General features: G+C 42.0%; 1 protein-coding gene across 1 annotated transcript in view; it reads right to left on the reverse strand.

Moving 5' to 3' along the window:
• LOC311521886 (NACHT, LRR and PYD domains-containing protein 12-like) overlaps window positions 1-15083 on the reverse strand; it is a 53675-nt gene that overhangs the window by 26228 nt on the left and 12364 nt on the right. Inside the window, exons 6-7 of the mRNA XM_084630574.1 lie at window positions 5118-5288; window positions 1101-1271 (exon numbers count right to left, since the gene is read on the reverse strand). Coding sequence (XP_084486700.1) covers window positions 1101-1271; window positions 5118-5288 — 342 coding nt within the window. The remainder of the gene's footprint in view (window positions 1-1100; window positions 1272-5117; window positions 5289-15083) is intronic.

A 15083-nucleotide genomic window follows, 5' to 3' on the forward strand; every position in this document is an offset into this window, starting at 1 on the left:
TGCTGTAGTCGTGGATGCTAGGGATCACATAAGGATTTCAGTCCACATGCAGCTTTAGCTCTCAGTGGGCCTAAGAGTGGGAGAATTGTATGATTCCACCAGAGAGAGATGGAGGCCCGGGACCTGAGGTGGGTGCACCCAGAGAGACCCGAAAGGGGACAGGGGTGTAGCTAGCCCTGTAACTGTGGCACAGGATTGAACATGTCCACTGCAGCCTAGATGTTGCTCACCAAAGTCTGAATTTGGCCTTTCACAAGGTAGCATTCTAGATACAGGGTTTCCTCTTTCCCGATGGCAGGCTATAAGCCACTGGGCAGACTCAGAGCTGGAGTGGAAAAATGAAGTTATTTCAAGGTGCTCGAGGGGAAGGAAAAGCACAGAAAGCCTCCCTCTCCTTGCAACCCGCACTACGGCTGTGCCCTTGCATTCCCCTGAGCCAAAGGTCTGATCCCTTCTCTCTCCACTGTGATGCAAAAGTAGAACCAAAGCAGGCAAGAGCAGAACAGAAGGAGGCATGATAAAGTCCTGCGACTCACTGGCCAGCACGGCTAGCTGTACAAACAGAAGAACATGGTGCAGCTCGCAGAAGGATTTAGCGGCAGGCAAATTCCCCTGCCCGTGAAGGATGGGCAGGAAGAATTCTACCTCCCTCACACAGAATCTCTCTCACACCCTCCCTTAGGCAGGGCTGTAAGAGATTTAGGATTCTGAGGCTTTGTAAGGCCTCTTGTCCTTTCATTTGTCTTAAATCGCAGAAAATGTAACATTGTTTTAAAGATCGTTGTACGAATTGGTTGTTATCAAAGGGAGTGAGATCATGCTTTATTGAACTTACATTTTTAGTGAATATTACTACAACTTCGTCCTCAATTTCAGGGGAGGCGGGGTTGAACGAGGGCTCCTGTTTGGGCTCATCTTTCTTTATACGTTCCATTTTCCAAACATGAGGGGCCATCGGGATGTTGGGAGCCACTGACACATCAGGGGCTGGAGGGACACTCAGCTTTCAGCCTCACCATGAGCCTGCAGGGAGCTGACATTACACACCGTCCCCAGACCCTGCTGAGCTCTTTCCAGAAGAGAAACTTAGAAATACTCACCGCAGCTTCTGCAATTTGCTGTGTGGATGTTTCAGTCCCTCACACAGCAGCTGCACTCCTGAATCCCCCAGGTTGTTCTCCCCTATGTCCAGCTCTGTCAGGGTGGGTTTGGTGCTGAGAAGAGAGGAGAGATCCCCACCACACACGGCCGTGAGATGGCAGTTAGAAAGCCTAGAGGGGACAGATAACCACAGAGGGAAATGAGCACTTCGGTCTCAGTGGATTTCTAGGAAGATTCCTTTAATTTGGGATTAAAAATTACAGAGCTGTAGTAGTGGATGCTGAGGACCACATGACCAGGTGTCGGTTTCAATCCTAGGCATCTGTAGCTTTCATTGATCCTGTGTTCCATACATGAACATTATTCTAAGGCAAAGTTCCCAACCTCCATCTCCTGAGCAAAAACATTTGGGTTTCCCCTACTAAAGAAACTTTATTACACCTGATAGGACAGGAAGGGGAAGAAAGGGAGGGAAAGGAACCTCACTGGAAAGTCTATTGCAGTTTTGTGGATGGGGGCAGCCCATTCTTCTCTCTCTTGCGGCATCATTTCTAATTAGGACTCCACAAACAAGCTGCCCTCTGTGGGATACTCAGTATTGAACATTCAAGGATGGGTGAGTTTTGCCTTGTCTCAAGTCCCCCATCACTCTCCATGTTGCCTGGGCTTGACCACACACTAAAGAAGGCCTCAATTTGCAAGGGAGGGCAGTCTCACGGGCTGGGCCTACAATGAAAATTGTTACCATCTTTCACCATTGCATTTCTACCAGTGGCAGACTGCCCGCCACATTCTTAACCACTGGAGCGCCTAGCCCTGCTCTTAGGGAAAATGCCACTGTCCGTTGTTAATACCTTTTCAGCTGCATTGGGAGTAGTGCCATTTTGTTAGTGAAATTTGAACAGAGCTCTGAGCAGACAATGTAATAAACAGTAACCTAAAGGTGCTTGTAGAAAATTCGTGTGTGTTGGACTATGACAAAATGATGTGGAAGGGATGCGGCTGGAGAGAGATCAGAAGCTTAGGAGTTAAATTGCAGTGCATTCGGGAAGAACTGAAAGGGTAGATAGAATGACTGAGCCCTGATGTGTTGTACATGTTACATACAAGTGCACAATACTAAGAAGAAACTGATAGATGCCAAATGACTTCCCTTAAGAAACCTTGACTGAATTTCCAGTGATGCGCAAGGCAGGATGCTGAGATGGTGTAAATCAGACAAACTACTTTGAAGTTAGTGGAGCTTTGCTGATTGACAGCAGCTGAGGATCTGGCCCTTAGTGTGGAAACTAAGAAGCACTGGCCATGTGCTCCCTGATCAATCTGCCTCTTACACTCTGTGTGGAGGATCATCCACTCCCTTTCCAGCCAGTTGTCACTTATTTAGGAGTCAAACTGGACTGCAGGCTAACATCCATTGAAAGAAAAAGTTCACCTCCTGGGGAGAAGAGGCAAATGTTCTGCAAACTTCAGTCCTGGCTCTAGTGTTTGATCCGGCAGAATATTGTGCAGCAGTGTGGGGCAGGAATCAGCCCACGCATCTTGTTGATTCGGAGCTGAATACAGCCTTTAGTGGCCGCCTTAGCCATACATTCACATCTAATTTATATGGGTTGGCTCATATAGATCCCGCAAACTTTGACGATGCCATCACTCTTAAAACTGCCCGGAGGGCCATAACAGATGAAAACGACCTGCAGCATGCAAGGCTGACTATGCTTCAAAAGAGTGCAAATAAGCAATGCACACTTCCCGCAAGTAGATCTGCCCACCTCCAGAAGAAAATACCTACACCTCAAGCTCCTGCTGACTTGCCATGACCAACTTCATACTGCCAGCTTAATAGCAGGGCTGTCAGGAAGGGGGAGATTGCTTGAGATAAACACCTAACACCATACCCTCAAAGGACAATGCCAGAACTATTAGCCTGGGTGATACTAGCTCCCCCTCCTGCTGGGACACAATATTCCACTTTTACACGAGGGGACCATAGAAGGGTTTAAGGAGACATACCTAGGGAGCTAAGGCAAAGGGAAACAGAGGGTCACACCCTAGAATCTACTAGAGTGTCTGAGGAAGCTAGACCAGCCTAGATCTCCAGTGGAGACGGGGGTGGGAGTGATAGGATTCCAGGTAAGATAACTATGCATGTAGACTCTGATGTTTTGAAACCCTTTTTTTTCCCTAAAAGGCTTTCTTCTTATTAAATAAACAATACTTGTGTTCTCAGAAGGCTGTTCTGGCCACTGGGTTTGACTAGTCAGAGACTCCCGAAGGGAAGAATCACAGGTGTTGAACCCACTTAGACCCGCAGGATAATCACAGTGGATACACAGGTACTGGCTGAACCGGTCAGACTTGCAAGGCCATCACAGTGAACACAAAGGGGACTGTTACCCTGGGCCTTGTCTAAGAGTGGGGAAGTTGCATGATTCCACCCAGAGAGAAGCAAGGACTAGGGGCCCAGGGCCTGAGGTGGGTGCACTCAAAAAGACCTGAAAGGGGACAGGGTGTAGCTAGCCTTGTAACCATGACATAGGCTTAGGTTTGTCCACTGAGGCCTAGATGTTGCTCACCAAAGGCTGAGTTTGGCCTTTCCCAAGGGAGTATTCCAAATACAGGGTTTCCTCTTTCCCTATGGCATAGTGTAAGCCAATGGGCAGACTCAGCAGCTGGTGAGGAAAAATTAAGTCCCAGCTACAACTCACTTCAAGTCCCTTTCATCGAGTCTTGCTTTATTGTGAAAAACAAGTTTTAAAAGCAAGAGGAAATCAACTCATTATACTGGGTAATAACTTCCCAAGACATTGTCAGCTTGAAGGGTAAAGGACAGTGCATCCCCGTTAGATAGCTTCCTCCACACCTGCTTCCCCTTTACTTCCTTAACCCTGCCCAGATCAGCCATGGAACCTGGGAACCTCTTACACTGCAGACACCAAGCATGCAGCCTGCAGGAGGATCTGATGTGCATGATATATTTATGCAGCCCATATGACATTCTCAGATTCTCCAAAATCTAAGCTGCCATTTAAACAAAGTAAGTTTCTAGCCCTCATGGCAGCAGAGATCACCTTCTCAATGCGAATCCAGTGTAACACATACAATGACGTTTACCTGAGTTGGCAGACAGCCTGAAACAACAACTCGGGGGTCTGAACTATCCTGTTGCCTGGTATTCTGACTGGAGTATCAACTTAGTTAATATTGACTCTGAACCATCATCAATGGGCTTTAAATCACTGATCATTTTGGTGGCTGGAAGAGGTAGGAAGGGGTGGGCATGAAACCCAGTAGCTTGCGGATTGGAAGTTGCTACAGAGAAGAAAATGCAGAGACATGGAACAGAGCAAACTCCCAAACACCAGCAAGAGGAAGAGAAACAGAAAGAAGGATGGAGAAGGAAGAGAAACCAAGGGCAGAAATGCAGTGACCTTAAAGGGGAGCAGATTTTCTCACTGATGAGGAATGTGGCAAGAAAGTGCAGCACAAATAATAAACAAAACAATTAGTTACTACATAAACCCAAATTGTCCCCTTGATTGTTGCTATCAGGGGAGGAGTCTATTGTGCATCACAGGGAGTACATTGTATTTATACCCTGGACTACAATTAACCATACAAATCAGGCTTCTTCCCTGAGTGAGTTTCACACCTCTGCCTTCGATGCTTAGATGCACAATATATGTAAAATAGTTTTAAAGATCATAAAGTGGTGTTTAAAATGGGCTTTTCCCTCAGAAGATGAGATTATGCTTCAATTTTTATTCAAAAATCCATTTCAGTGAAGATCACTTTTAGGGGAGTTTGGAATTAGTGCTCCAGTTTGGGACCATCCTTATTTATCACTTCCGTTCTCCAAAAATGACCAGCCATCAGGCTGTTGGGAGCCACTGACACACCTGATGCTGGAGGGACACACAGATTTCAGCCTCTCCATGCTCCTACAAGAGCTGACATCACACACCATCCTCATGGCCTGCTGAGTTCTTTACAGAAAGAAACCTGCAAGTACTCACCCCAGTCTCTGCAGTTTGCAGGTTGGATGGTTCAGTCCCTCACATAGTAATCTCACACCCGAGTCTCCCAGGTTGTTCATTGACAGGTCCAGCTCAGTCAGGGTCTGTTTGGTACTGAGAGCAGAAGAGAGATCCCTATAACAAGCGTTGGTAAGATGGCCGTTAGTAAGCCTGCAGGAGACAGATAAACAGAGAGGAAAATGAGCACCTCTGTCTGTCCGGTTCCTCAGTGGGTACCAGTGTGTTCTTAGAAAGAGTCCTTTATTCTGGGAATAAAATCCACAGCATTGTGCCAGTGGATGCTGAGGATCACATGACCATTTGTAGGTTTCAATCCACATGCACCTGTAGGTCTCACTGATCCTTTGTTCCACACACGAATGTTATTCAAAGGCAAAGTTCCCAAACTCCATCCCTGAGCAGAAACACTTGGGTTTCCCCTAATAAAGAAAGTATTATCAATGAGGGGTCAGGGGACGGGAAAGAAAGGGAGCGAAAGGAATCTCACTGGGAAATAATGAACACACTGCTGGAAGGTATGGTACAGTTCTGTGAATGAGGGGGAGCCCATTCTTCTCTCTGTTGCATCATTTCTATTTAGGGCTCAGCAAACAAACCTCCATCTATGGGATACTTAGTGTTGAACATTCAGGACTCAGGGATGGGTTCCATTTTGCCAGCTTTTCAGTCCTCTCTCCCTCTCCCATTTTTTCTGGGCTGGACCATAGACTAGAAAAGGCTGGAATTTCCCTAGGAAGCCGAGTCTCATAGGCTGGGCCTACAGGGCATGTCCACAGTGCAATAAACAACCCATGGCACGGCTGCAGCTGGCCTTGGCCACCTGACTCAGGCTGGCAGGGCTTGGGCTGCAGGGCTATAAAACTGCACTGTAGACATTCAGGCTCAGGCTGGAGCCTGGGCTCTGAGACCCTCCTGCCTTGTGGGGTCTCAGAGCCCGGACTCGTACACTGCAATTTTATAACCCTGCAGCCTGAGCCCCACCAGCTCGAGTCAGCTGACCTGGGCTCTGAGTCTCGGTCCCACCGGGTTTTTTGTTGTTGTTGCATTGTGGATATACCCACAATGAAATTGTTCTTATAGTCTCTCACCATTTCAGCTCCCTTGGTGCAGACTGCCTGCCAGTGTTATTAACCACGGTGTCACCTAACCATGCTCTAAGTAAAAATGAGGGTGTCTGTTGCTACCTGCAGGGGCGCTGCACCCGCAGTAGTGCAATGATAGGAAATTATAACAAAGAGACCACATCTTCCTCCATTGGGGGACACCAGACGTCTTTGCCACCCATCTGAACAAGAAGCTACTAGCCTTCTGCTCATACAGATTTTTTCTTTCTGAAACTTTTTAGTAAGGCAAAGTTACAATAAAATACCACATTGTACATTACTTATTACTTATTCAGGATCCGGTTAATATTCATAGAATCTGGTTAAAGATTCTGGCTTGCTGGTTGGGGAGCTCTCCTCCTCTGAGTATGCTAAAAAGGGTAACCAAATTTCTAAATGCCTATCCTCTTTTTGGCCTCTCGCTTGCGTACGTATTTGATCTGAAAGCATTTCCAGTGCAAGTACAGCACATATTTTACTATACCACAATTCCATAGGAGAAGTCCTACAATTTTCCAATAATGTGCAATACAAAGTCTTACTGCTAACAATAAAAAAGAAATTAATTTGTTTTTCAGTTTAAAACATAGATCATGTACTGGAGCATTAATTAAGCAGGTCAGGGCATCTCCCAGGAAGCTGGCATTTTGTCATAAGATGAAAATCTTTAACAATTTCCTCCCAAAACTATCAAATTCTTGGACACAACAACCACATATGCAAGTATGTTCCCCTTTTCCTGCAACCCCTCCAAGAGAGCACCTCCTTAGTAGCAAAAATATAATGGATCTTAACTGAAGCAACATGCCATGAATACAGTATTTTATAAAAAAAATTATTTATGAGCTACACAAATTGAAGATGTATATCCCCTTTGTCATATAGGGACCCACTCATCCAGATCAATTTCTTTGTCCAAATCCTTCTTCCATATTTTCATCTGGGTTGTTTTCTCATCAACATCTTTTTCAATCAAAATTGTATATGTCTTAGCAATTAAACCTTTTGTTCCAGCTTGCTCCTGGGGCAACTCCTGAAATTCGGTTAAAGGTCTAGATAGCACAGTCTTGTAACTAGATTTTACAATAAAGTGTTCGACTTGTAAATATTGAAAATACAGGATTTTTACCTTATTACATATCTCTTGGTGTGATTTTAAATCAGGACCCCAGAACAGCTGTCCAAATTGAGTCATCTCAGCTCCTATCCACAATGAATAGTCACTTTGATATTTTCTAGGGATAATTTCCTGATTATTAATGACTATACCTAAGGAAGAGGGCCTTTCGCAACACAAATTTTTAAAAAAAATTGTCCAAAGTGGCTAAGATAGACTGGATGAACGGGTGACTTTTATTTTTGGTGACCTACATTTTTTCTTAAACCAATAATTACTATAAATAGCTGCGTCTGAGCTCCAGTCTTGTTCAAGTTTTACCCAATGTTCAGATGGTCTATTGTGAACCTAATTTATCATATATTTTCCATTGTGATGCATAAGAAGAAGAAGACGATAAAATTAGGGGGACATAGTCCAATTCACTTTATAGACTTAAACAGAACTTTAGAACTCACCTTTTGTCTTTTATGTTTCCATATTAATTTTAACAGCACATCCTGCCATGTTTTTAATCTCATGTCAGGGATACCAACAGAGATCCACAGAAACAAAAATAATAACTTTGGGACGAAATTCATCTTTACCGAGGCTGCCCTACCTACCCAAGAAATTTCATATTAGTTCCATTCTTCCAAGTACTTTATTATTTTATTTCACAGTGGAGGATAATTTGCCTTTAAAAAGAATTTTTATGTTTCTCCACAATATTTATTCCTAAATATTTTAAAGATTCCTTAGTCCTTTTAAATGTATGTACCTGCCAACAGTTTGTTTTGACCCCTTCAGGAATATCAATTCCTAAAAATTTCAGATTTGTCATCCTTTATTTTGAAAACTGATACCTGCCCAAATTCCAAAATCAATTATCCTATCATTTTTAATGAGGCTTTTGGATCCTGCAAATACAACAAGACATCAGCATACAAGCTATTTTGTGTTTTAATCTAGGAGATGTTTTGATGCCTTTTCTAGGGGCTGTTTTTCACATTTATTGCAAATGGCTCCATTGCCAAAGCAAACAATAGAGAGGATAAGGAACAACCCTGTCTCATACCCCTAAACAAATTAAAGGGAGGGGAGTGATGACCATTAATCAAAGCAGACACTTGAGGATGAGAATGCAAGGCCAAAATGCCTGTAGAAAACTGATTTCCAAAACCAAACCATACCAAAATCTGCCTGAAGTACTCCCACTCCAGCCAGTCAAAGGCTTTCTCAGCATCCAAAGAAAGCAGCACACAGGAAGAATTGCTAGAATTAACATTATAGATCAAACTGAGAGTTCTTCTGATATTATCAGAGAGATGCCAGAAACCCTACTGGGACCTGGAGCTTTGTTGGATATTCAAGTCATAATTACAACTTCAATTCCTCTGCAGCAATTCGCCTATCACGAGCTGCCCCATAATCCACTGAGAGTTGAGGTAGCATCACACTTCTCAAATATCTATTTATAAGTTCAGGGTTTGGCTGTTATGAAGTGTACTAACTATGGACAAGTTAGCAAACAATTCAGAGATCTCTTTGATGCCGGTTACCAAATCTCCCTTTTTATTTCTAATCAGGGGGAAGGCTGATTTCTGTTTTAACTTTCTGGGGAAAAGCCGATCAGCCTTATTGTCCTTTTCATAATATTTTTGTTGAATATATATAAGTGTTTACTCGGCTGTACCTGTTTGTAACAAACTAATCTTCCCTCTTATCTCAATTATTTTCTTATACACTCTTGTATGTTCTGTCGATTTATGTCTACCTTCCAAAATAGAAAGTTTATTAACCAAACTCTCTTCTTCATGCTCTCTCGTCTTTTTGAGGTATGGTGCTTTATTTATAAGGCGCTCCCTCATTACCACCTTTTTGGCATCCCAGAACTCACTTTTATTGATCTCTTTCTTATTACTATATATACACACTTCTGAAAATTGTATTCCAGCTCTTTAATTCTAAGGGGGTCATATAACAAAGCTCTTTTTTTAATAAATTAGCCAAGGTCCTAGAATAAAAATCATATAAATACTGAAATAAGATCCACAAGTAGCAGAATATGTATCGTTCCCAACATCCAGATTCATCTCCTGCCAGACATTTTCTAAGTGATGCAACAAATTTGCACTTGCTTTTCCCAAAAGCTCTCTGGGTACATTTGATCGATCCAAAGTGGGATTAAGCACCTTGTTAAAATCCCCCCTAGAATAATATCCCCATCCCTAAAACTTCATAAACCCCTAAAAAACTATTAACAAAGGAAGCTTGCCCTTGACTGGGAGCAGGTACATGGGCTATCACCAGCAGGAGAGTGAATTTGTGTGGGGGGGTGGAGGGTGAGAAAACCTGGATTTGTGCTGGAAATCACTTTAGATAAGCTATTACCAGCAGGACAGTGGGGTGGGAATAGGTATTGTTTCATATTCTCTGTGTATATATAAAGCCTGCTGCAGTTTCCACGATATGCATCTGAGGAAGTGAGCTGTAGCTCACGAAAGCTTATGCTCTAATAAATTGGTTAGTCTCTAAGGTGCCACAAGTCCTCCTTTTCTTTTTGCGAATACAGACTAACACGGCTGTTACTCTGAAACCTGGCTAATGTGAGAAGTTTATCTTTCAAGGGCCCCTGAATTAAAATTTATCTGCCTTCTGTATCTATGAGTTGTGCTGAAAAAATAAAATGGAAGCATTTAGCAAAGAATATTGCCATCCTTCTTCTATTAGATTGCCCTGGGGAGACAAGGTAGTTTATTATTTATCATAATTTTTCTTCAAGTGTGTTTCCTGTAACTAGATTACACTAGGAAAATCTTTTTTTCAGTGAGCAGAATACGCTTCTCCTTTTTGTTGGACTGTTCATCCCCCTTAACATTAACAATCATTGCACAATAAACTCACCTATAACTCCCAAGCCTGTTCTCACCCAGTATATTACCCCAGCCAGATGCCATGTCCCCATTACATTTGTGCCTGTTCTTTAAGTAAGATATTTTAGATAGAGTTCACATCCTACACGTAGTCATTTTAAGATTCACATACATCACTTTTCCTTTTTTTAACACCTGTATTAGTGTACCTTGACTCTGCATCTGATTTACTATAATTTTCAGTTCTGCTCCCCAAGTTTTTAGTATAATTTTTCTGTTGAAACATATAACAGTATTTAACATGTTTCTGTTCTCTTATCCTCTGTTTCCCTCTCATTCCCCTCCCTATGCATTCTCCCACTGTCATCTGGTCCCCTTTATCAGTGAAAGCAGCAAAGAGCCCTGTGGCACCTTATAGACTAACAGACGTATTAGAGCATAAGCTTTCGTGGGTGAATACCCACTTTGTCGGATGCATCCGAAGAAGTGGGTATTCACCCACGAAAGCTTATGCTCCAATATGTCTGTTAGTCTATAAGGTGCCACAGGACTCTTTGCTGCTTTTATAGATCCAGACTAACATGGCTACCCCTGATACTTTATCAGCGAGAATCCAGACTTTCCTTATGTCCTCGGGGGCATGTTAGCTCCCTGCTGAAGGGAGGTTTTCTTTTCTTTCTTTTTTTAATGTTTCAAGAACCAAGCCTTATATAATCTTATCAAACACCTTTGTAATATTGAGCATTCTGAGATTATAATGCTATCTTTGAGTTAATTTATTCTTAAAATATTCCACCATAGATGATCCATTTCCAATTAATGTAAATTTTGGAATGTTTGTGATTACTTTAAAGTCAAACTGACTTCAATAAGGCAGATCTAGGTCTCCTGCTATTTTGTTATTAATTTTTGTTTATACAATATAAATATAAATCACAACATTAAAAAAACTATAATCTTATAACCATTAAGGATACTGTATCCACACAGAGTAAACTATCCTGCATGCAGCTTCCATTTAACTCTAACCCTTTGTCACTATAACCACATGGATATAATATCCATTATTTATTGTAATGTCTTGAAATACTGATTGTGTTCTTTGGGATGTGGACTTTTTACTTTGCTCTCATGTCTGTCCAGTTGTCTTAATGATGCATCTTTTTGAGCTATTTTGGTCTCTTTGATCTCACTGATTCTTGGCAACCTGGAGGACCAATGCCCTTCATCCCCTTCAGATTGTTCTTGAGCTGATTTGCCTGTACCCATATCCATAAGTACTGGTTTCCTCTCTTTTGGACCTGAGACAGATATCTGCTTTTCCATCTAAAGGCCAATCTAAATGGGAAACCCCTCTTGCATCTTATATTGTTCTCTCTAAGAATTGTGGTCACCTAGTAAATTCTCTTCACTTTCTAAGGGTTGCTGTTGCTAGATCTGAGAACATTTGTATGGGCTGATTAAGAATCATCAGTGATTCAGCTCTCTCCCTCATCACCCTCAGTATTTTATCCTTGTCTTGATAGCAGTGTAGATGGACAACCCTATCTCTGGTCTGGAGCCTGCTTGTGGTCTGGGGAAAAGAGATCTGTGAGCCCTCTCAGTATGAATGCATCTTTATTACCCAGTATTAATGGTATGAAAAATATCGACCAATGTGTCCAGCAGATTTCTCCCTTGAGTCTCCTCTGGAAAACCTTTAATCCTTATGCTATTCCTGCATTCTCTAATTTTCATGTCCTGCAGCTTCAATTCTATTTCTTGTTCTTTTTTTTTTTTCAATTATTTGGATTCTTCAATCTAGATTAGTAATTCCGTTGGATTGTTCATTTAATCCTATTTCCACATCTGTTAGTTTATCATTAATTTTATTTTTATCTCTTTAATGTAAGCCTGCATTACTTTTCCCTCATTCCCTTATTCATTCCTTTGATTTCTAACAGCAGGTCCTTCAGATCAGCCTTAGTGACTGGTGCTTCTCCACAGTTTGTTTGCTGAAGGGCCGTTACTACTTTTTATGGCCATGTCTTTGTTTTGGGGGAGTCAGATGTTTGTACACAGGAGATCTTTCCTTTCCCAGACATCTACATCTTCTTGTCTTTCCTTCCTGCTTGTTACACCTCTCTCAAGATGGCTGCCACCACACTTCCCCTTTGTTTGTCTGACCTTTCCAAAATGGCCACTGATGACACACTTCCTCCCCTGGACACAATAGTACAATTTTAATTATTATTTTTTTAAATCTCATTGCACTCATCCTCTGTCTTTTTACAGGATAATGAGGGTCCAGTTCAACATCTCCATATTTGCATAGTAATTATTAATATATTCTGCAGGCTGAGGGCTCTGGATTCTGATTCTCCCTCAGAGTCAGCTCTCTGAGATTGGGAGCTATCCAGCTTCCTTCAGCCTTCTGTTTAAAACTGGCTCCAAGAGGGGTTATTCATATTTAGGGCACAGATCTGTGGATTCAGTTTGTCTTAGTTCTTTTTATCTTCTTAAATTGTTTTAATTTCTCCCCAGTTTATTGCGGAGAGATAGATTAAACCACTATCTTGTTTATTGTTTGAGCCATGCCCCCATGCTCACCGAGATTTTAAAGAGCTGACTGAGGAGCTCACTGGGCCATTAAAGTTGGTTTTCAGTAAGTCTTGGAACAGTGGGGAAGTTCCAGAAGGCTGGAGGAAAGCTAGTATTGTGCCAATATTTAAAAGGGTAAATGGAATGAACCAGGTAATTATAGGTTTGTCAGCCTGACATTGATCCCAGGCAAGTTAATGGAGTGGCTGATCTGGGACTTGATTAATAAAGAATTATAGAAGAGAAATACAGTTTAGTGCCAATCAGTATGGTTCTATGAAAAATATGTCCTGTCAAACTAATTTGATATCTCTTTATGATGAGATTACAGATTTGATTGATAAAGGAACAGTACTGATGTAATATATGTAGACTTCTGCAAGGCATTTCACTTGCTACTGCAAGACATTTTGATTAGAATGATACAAAATTAACACGGCACACATTAAAATGGATTAAAAACTAGCTAACTGGTAGGTCTTAAAACGTAACTGTAAATGGGGAGTCATCACTGAGGTGTATTTCTAGTGGGGTCTCATAGGAAGCAGTTCTTGACCTTATGCTATTTAACATTTTTATCAATGACCTGGAATAAAACAAAAAATTATTTCTGATAAAGTTTGCAGATGGCACAAAAATTGGGGGAGTGGTAAATAATGAAGAGGACCGGTCATTGATACACAGTGGATCGCCTGGTAAGCTGGATGCAAGCAAACAAATATACGTTTTAATAAGGCCAAATGTAAATGTATACATCTAGGAACAAAGAATGTAGGTCATACTTATAGAATGGGAGACTTTGTTCTTGGAAGCAATGACTCTGAAAAAGATTCGGGGATAGTGGTTGATAATCAGCTGAATATGATCTCCCAGTGCAACGCTGTGGTCAAAAGAGCTAATGTGATCCTTGGATGCATAACGAAAAGAATCTCAAGCAGGAGTATAGAGGTTATTTTACCTCTGTATGAGGCTCTTGTGTGATATTGTGTCCAGTTCAGGTGTCCACAATTGAAGAAAGATGTTGATAAATTGGAGTGGGTTCAGAGAAGATCCATGAGAATGATTAACGGATTAGAAAACCTGTCTTATAGTGATAGATTCAAGGAGCTCAATCATTTTAGTTTAACAAAGAGAAGTTTAAAGGGTGACTTGATCACAGTCTATAAGTACCTACATGGCGTACAAATATTTTATAATGGGCTCTTCAATCTAGCAGAGGAAGGTATAATAGGATCCAATTGCTGGACACTGAAGCTAGACAAATTCAGACTGGATATGAGGCATACATGTTAAGTGAGAGTAATTAACCATTGGAACAATTTAGGAAGGGTCATGGTGGATTCTCCATTCACTGGCAATGTTAAAATCAAGACTGGATGTTTTTCTAAAAGATATGCTCTAGGGGAAGTTTCTAAAAGATATGCTCTAGGGGAAGTTCTATGGCCTGTGTTCTAGACGAGGTCAGTCTGGATACAGTGGTCCGTTATGGAATCATAGAATCGATGAATCTATAGTCCCGAGAAGAGTGCTAGCAAGGGATGTCTTCTCTATCCCTGGAGGAGGATGCTCCTGCATACCTTGATTCCAGCCCATTATAACAAAAGCACTGGCACATCTCAGAAGAGACAAGGGTTCTACAATCCTCAGAGCCTCACACTGGCCAGGACAGGTACGGCTCTCAGCTGTGGTGCAGATGATCCCATCAGGCTGAGAGTCTAGTCTTGGATCATCATGTAAAATGAAGACACCTTGCTCCATCCTACGCTGGAGCCCTCTCCCTGACAGCTTGGCTCCGGACAGAGTACAGGGCCATAGACAAGAGCACATGGCTTATGTCTTCCTGGAATCGTATCAGCCAACTATGAGAAGTACCGATAATGTCCAGTGAAAAGGGTTTCTGGTGGGATGCAGACATGTCCATGGGACCCCTGTATTTGCGCCACAGAAAAACAGCTTGACTGACTCCTTCATCTGAGTCTACACTAAAGACTAACTCCATCCAGGGGCATTTGTCAGCCATTCCAGCCTATCAGGAAGCAGACAAAGTGTCTCTGCAGCCGTTATCCTCTGGTTCATATGGGGATTGACACTTCTGAACACCCATTAAACAGCTCCTGTGTCATAAGCTCCTTTTGAAGCATTCGTTTCAACTTGAGCTTAATTTTCTTACGTGGAAGATCATTTTCCTACTGAGCATGACTGTAACTCAGATAGCAAATGAGTCTCAGACTCTACTCACTGATCCACCTTACCAGACATTACAAAGCTAAGGTCATAGTATAGACTCCTC

The sequence above is a fragment of the Lepidochelys olivacea genome (assembly GCF_965140295.1).
Source record: "Lepidochelys olivacea isolate rLepOli2 genome assembly, chromosome: 6".
Classification (NCBI taxonomy): domain Eukaryota; kingdom Metazoa; phylum Chordata; order Testudines; family Cheloniidae; genus Lepidochelys; species Lepidochelys olivacea.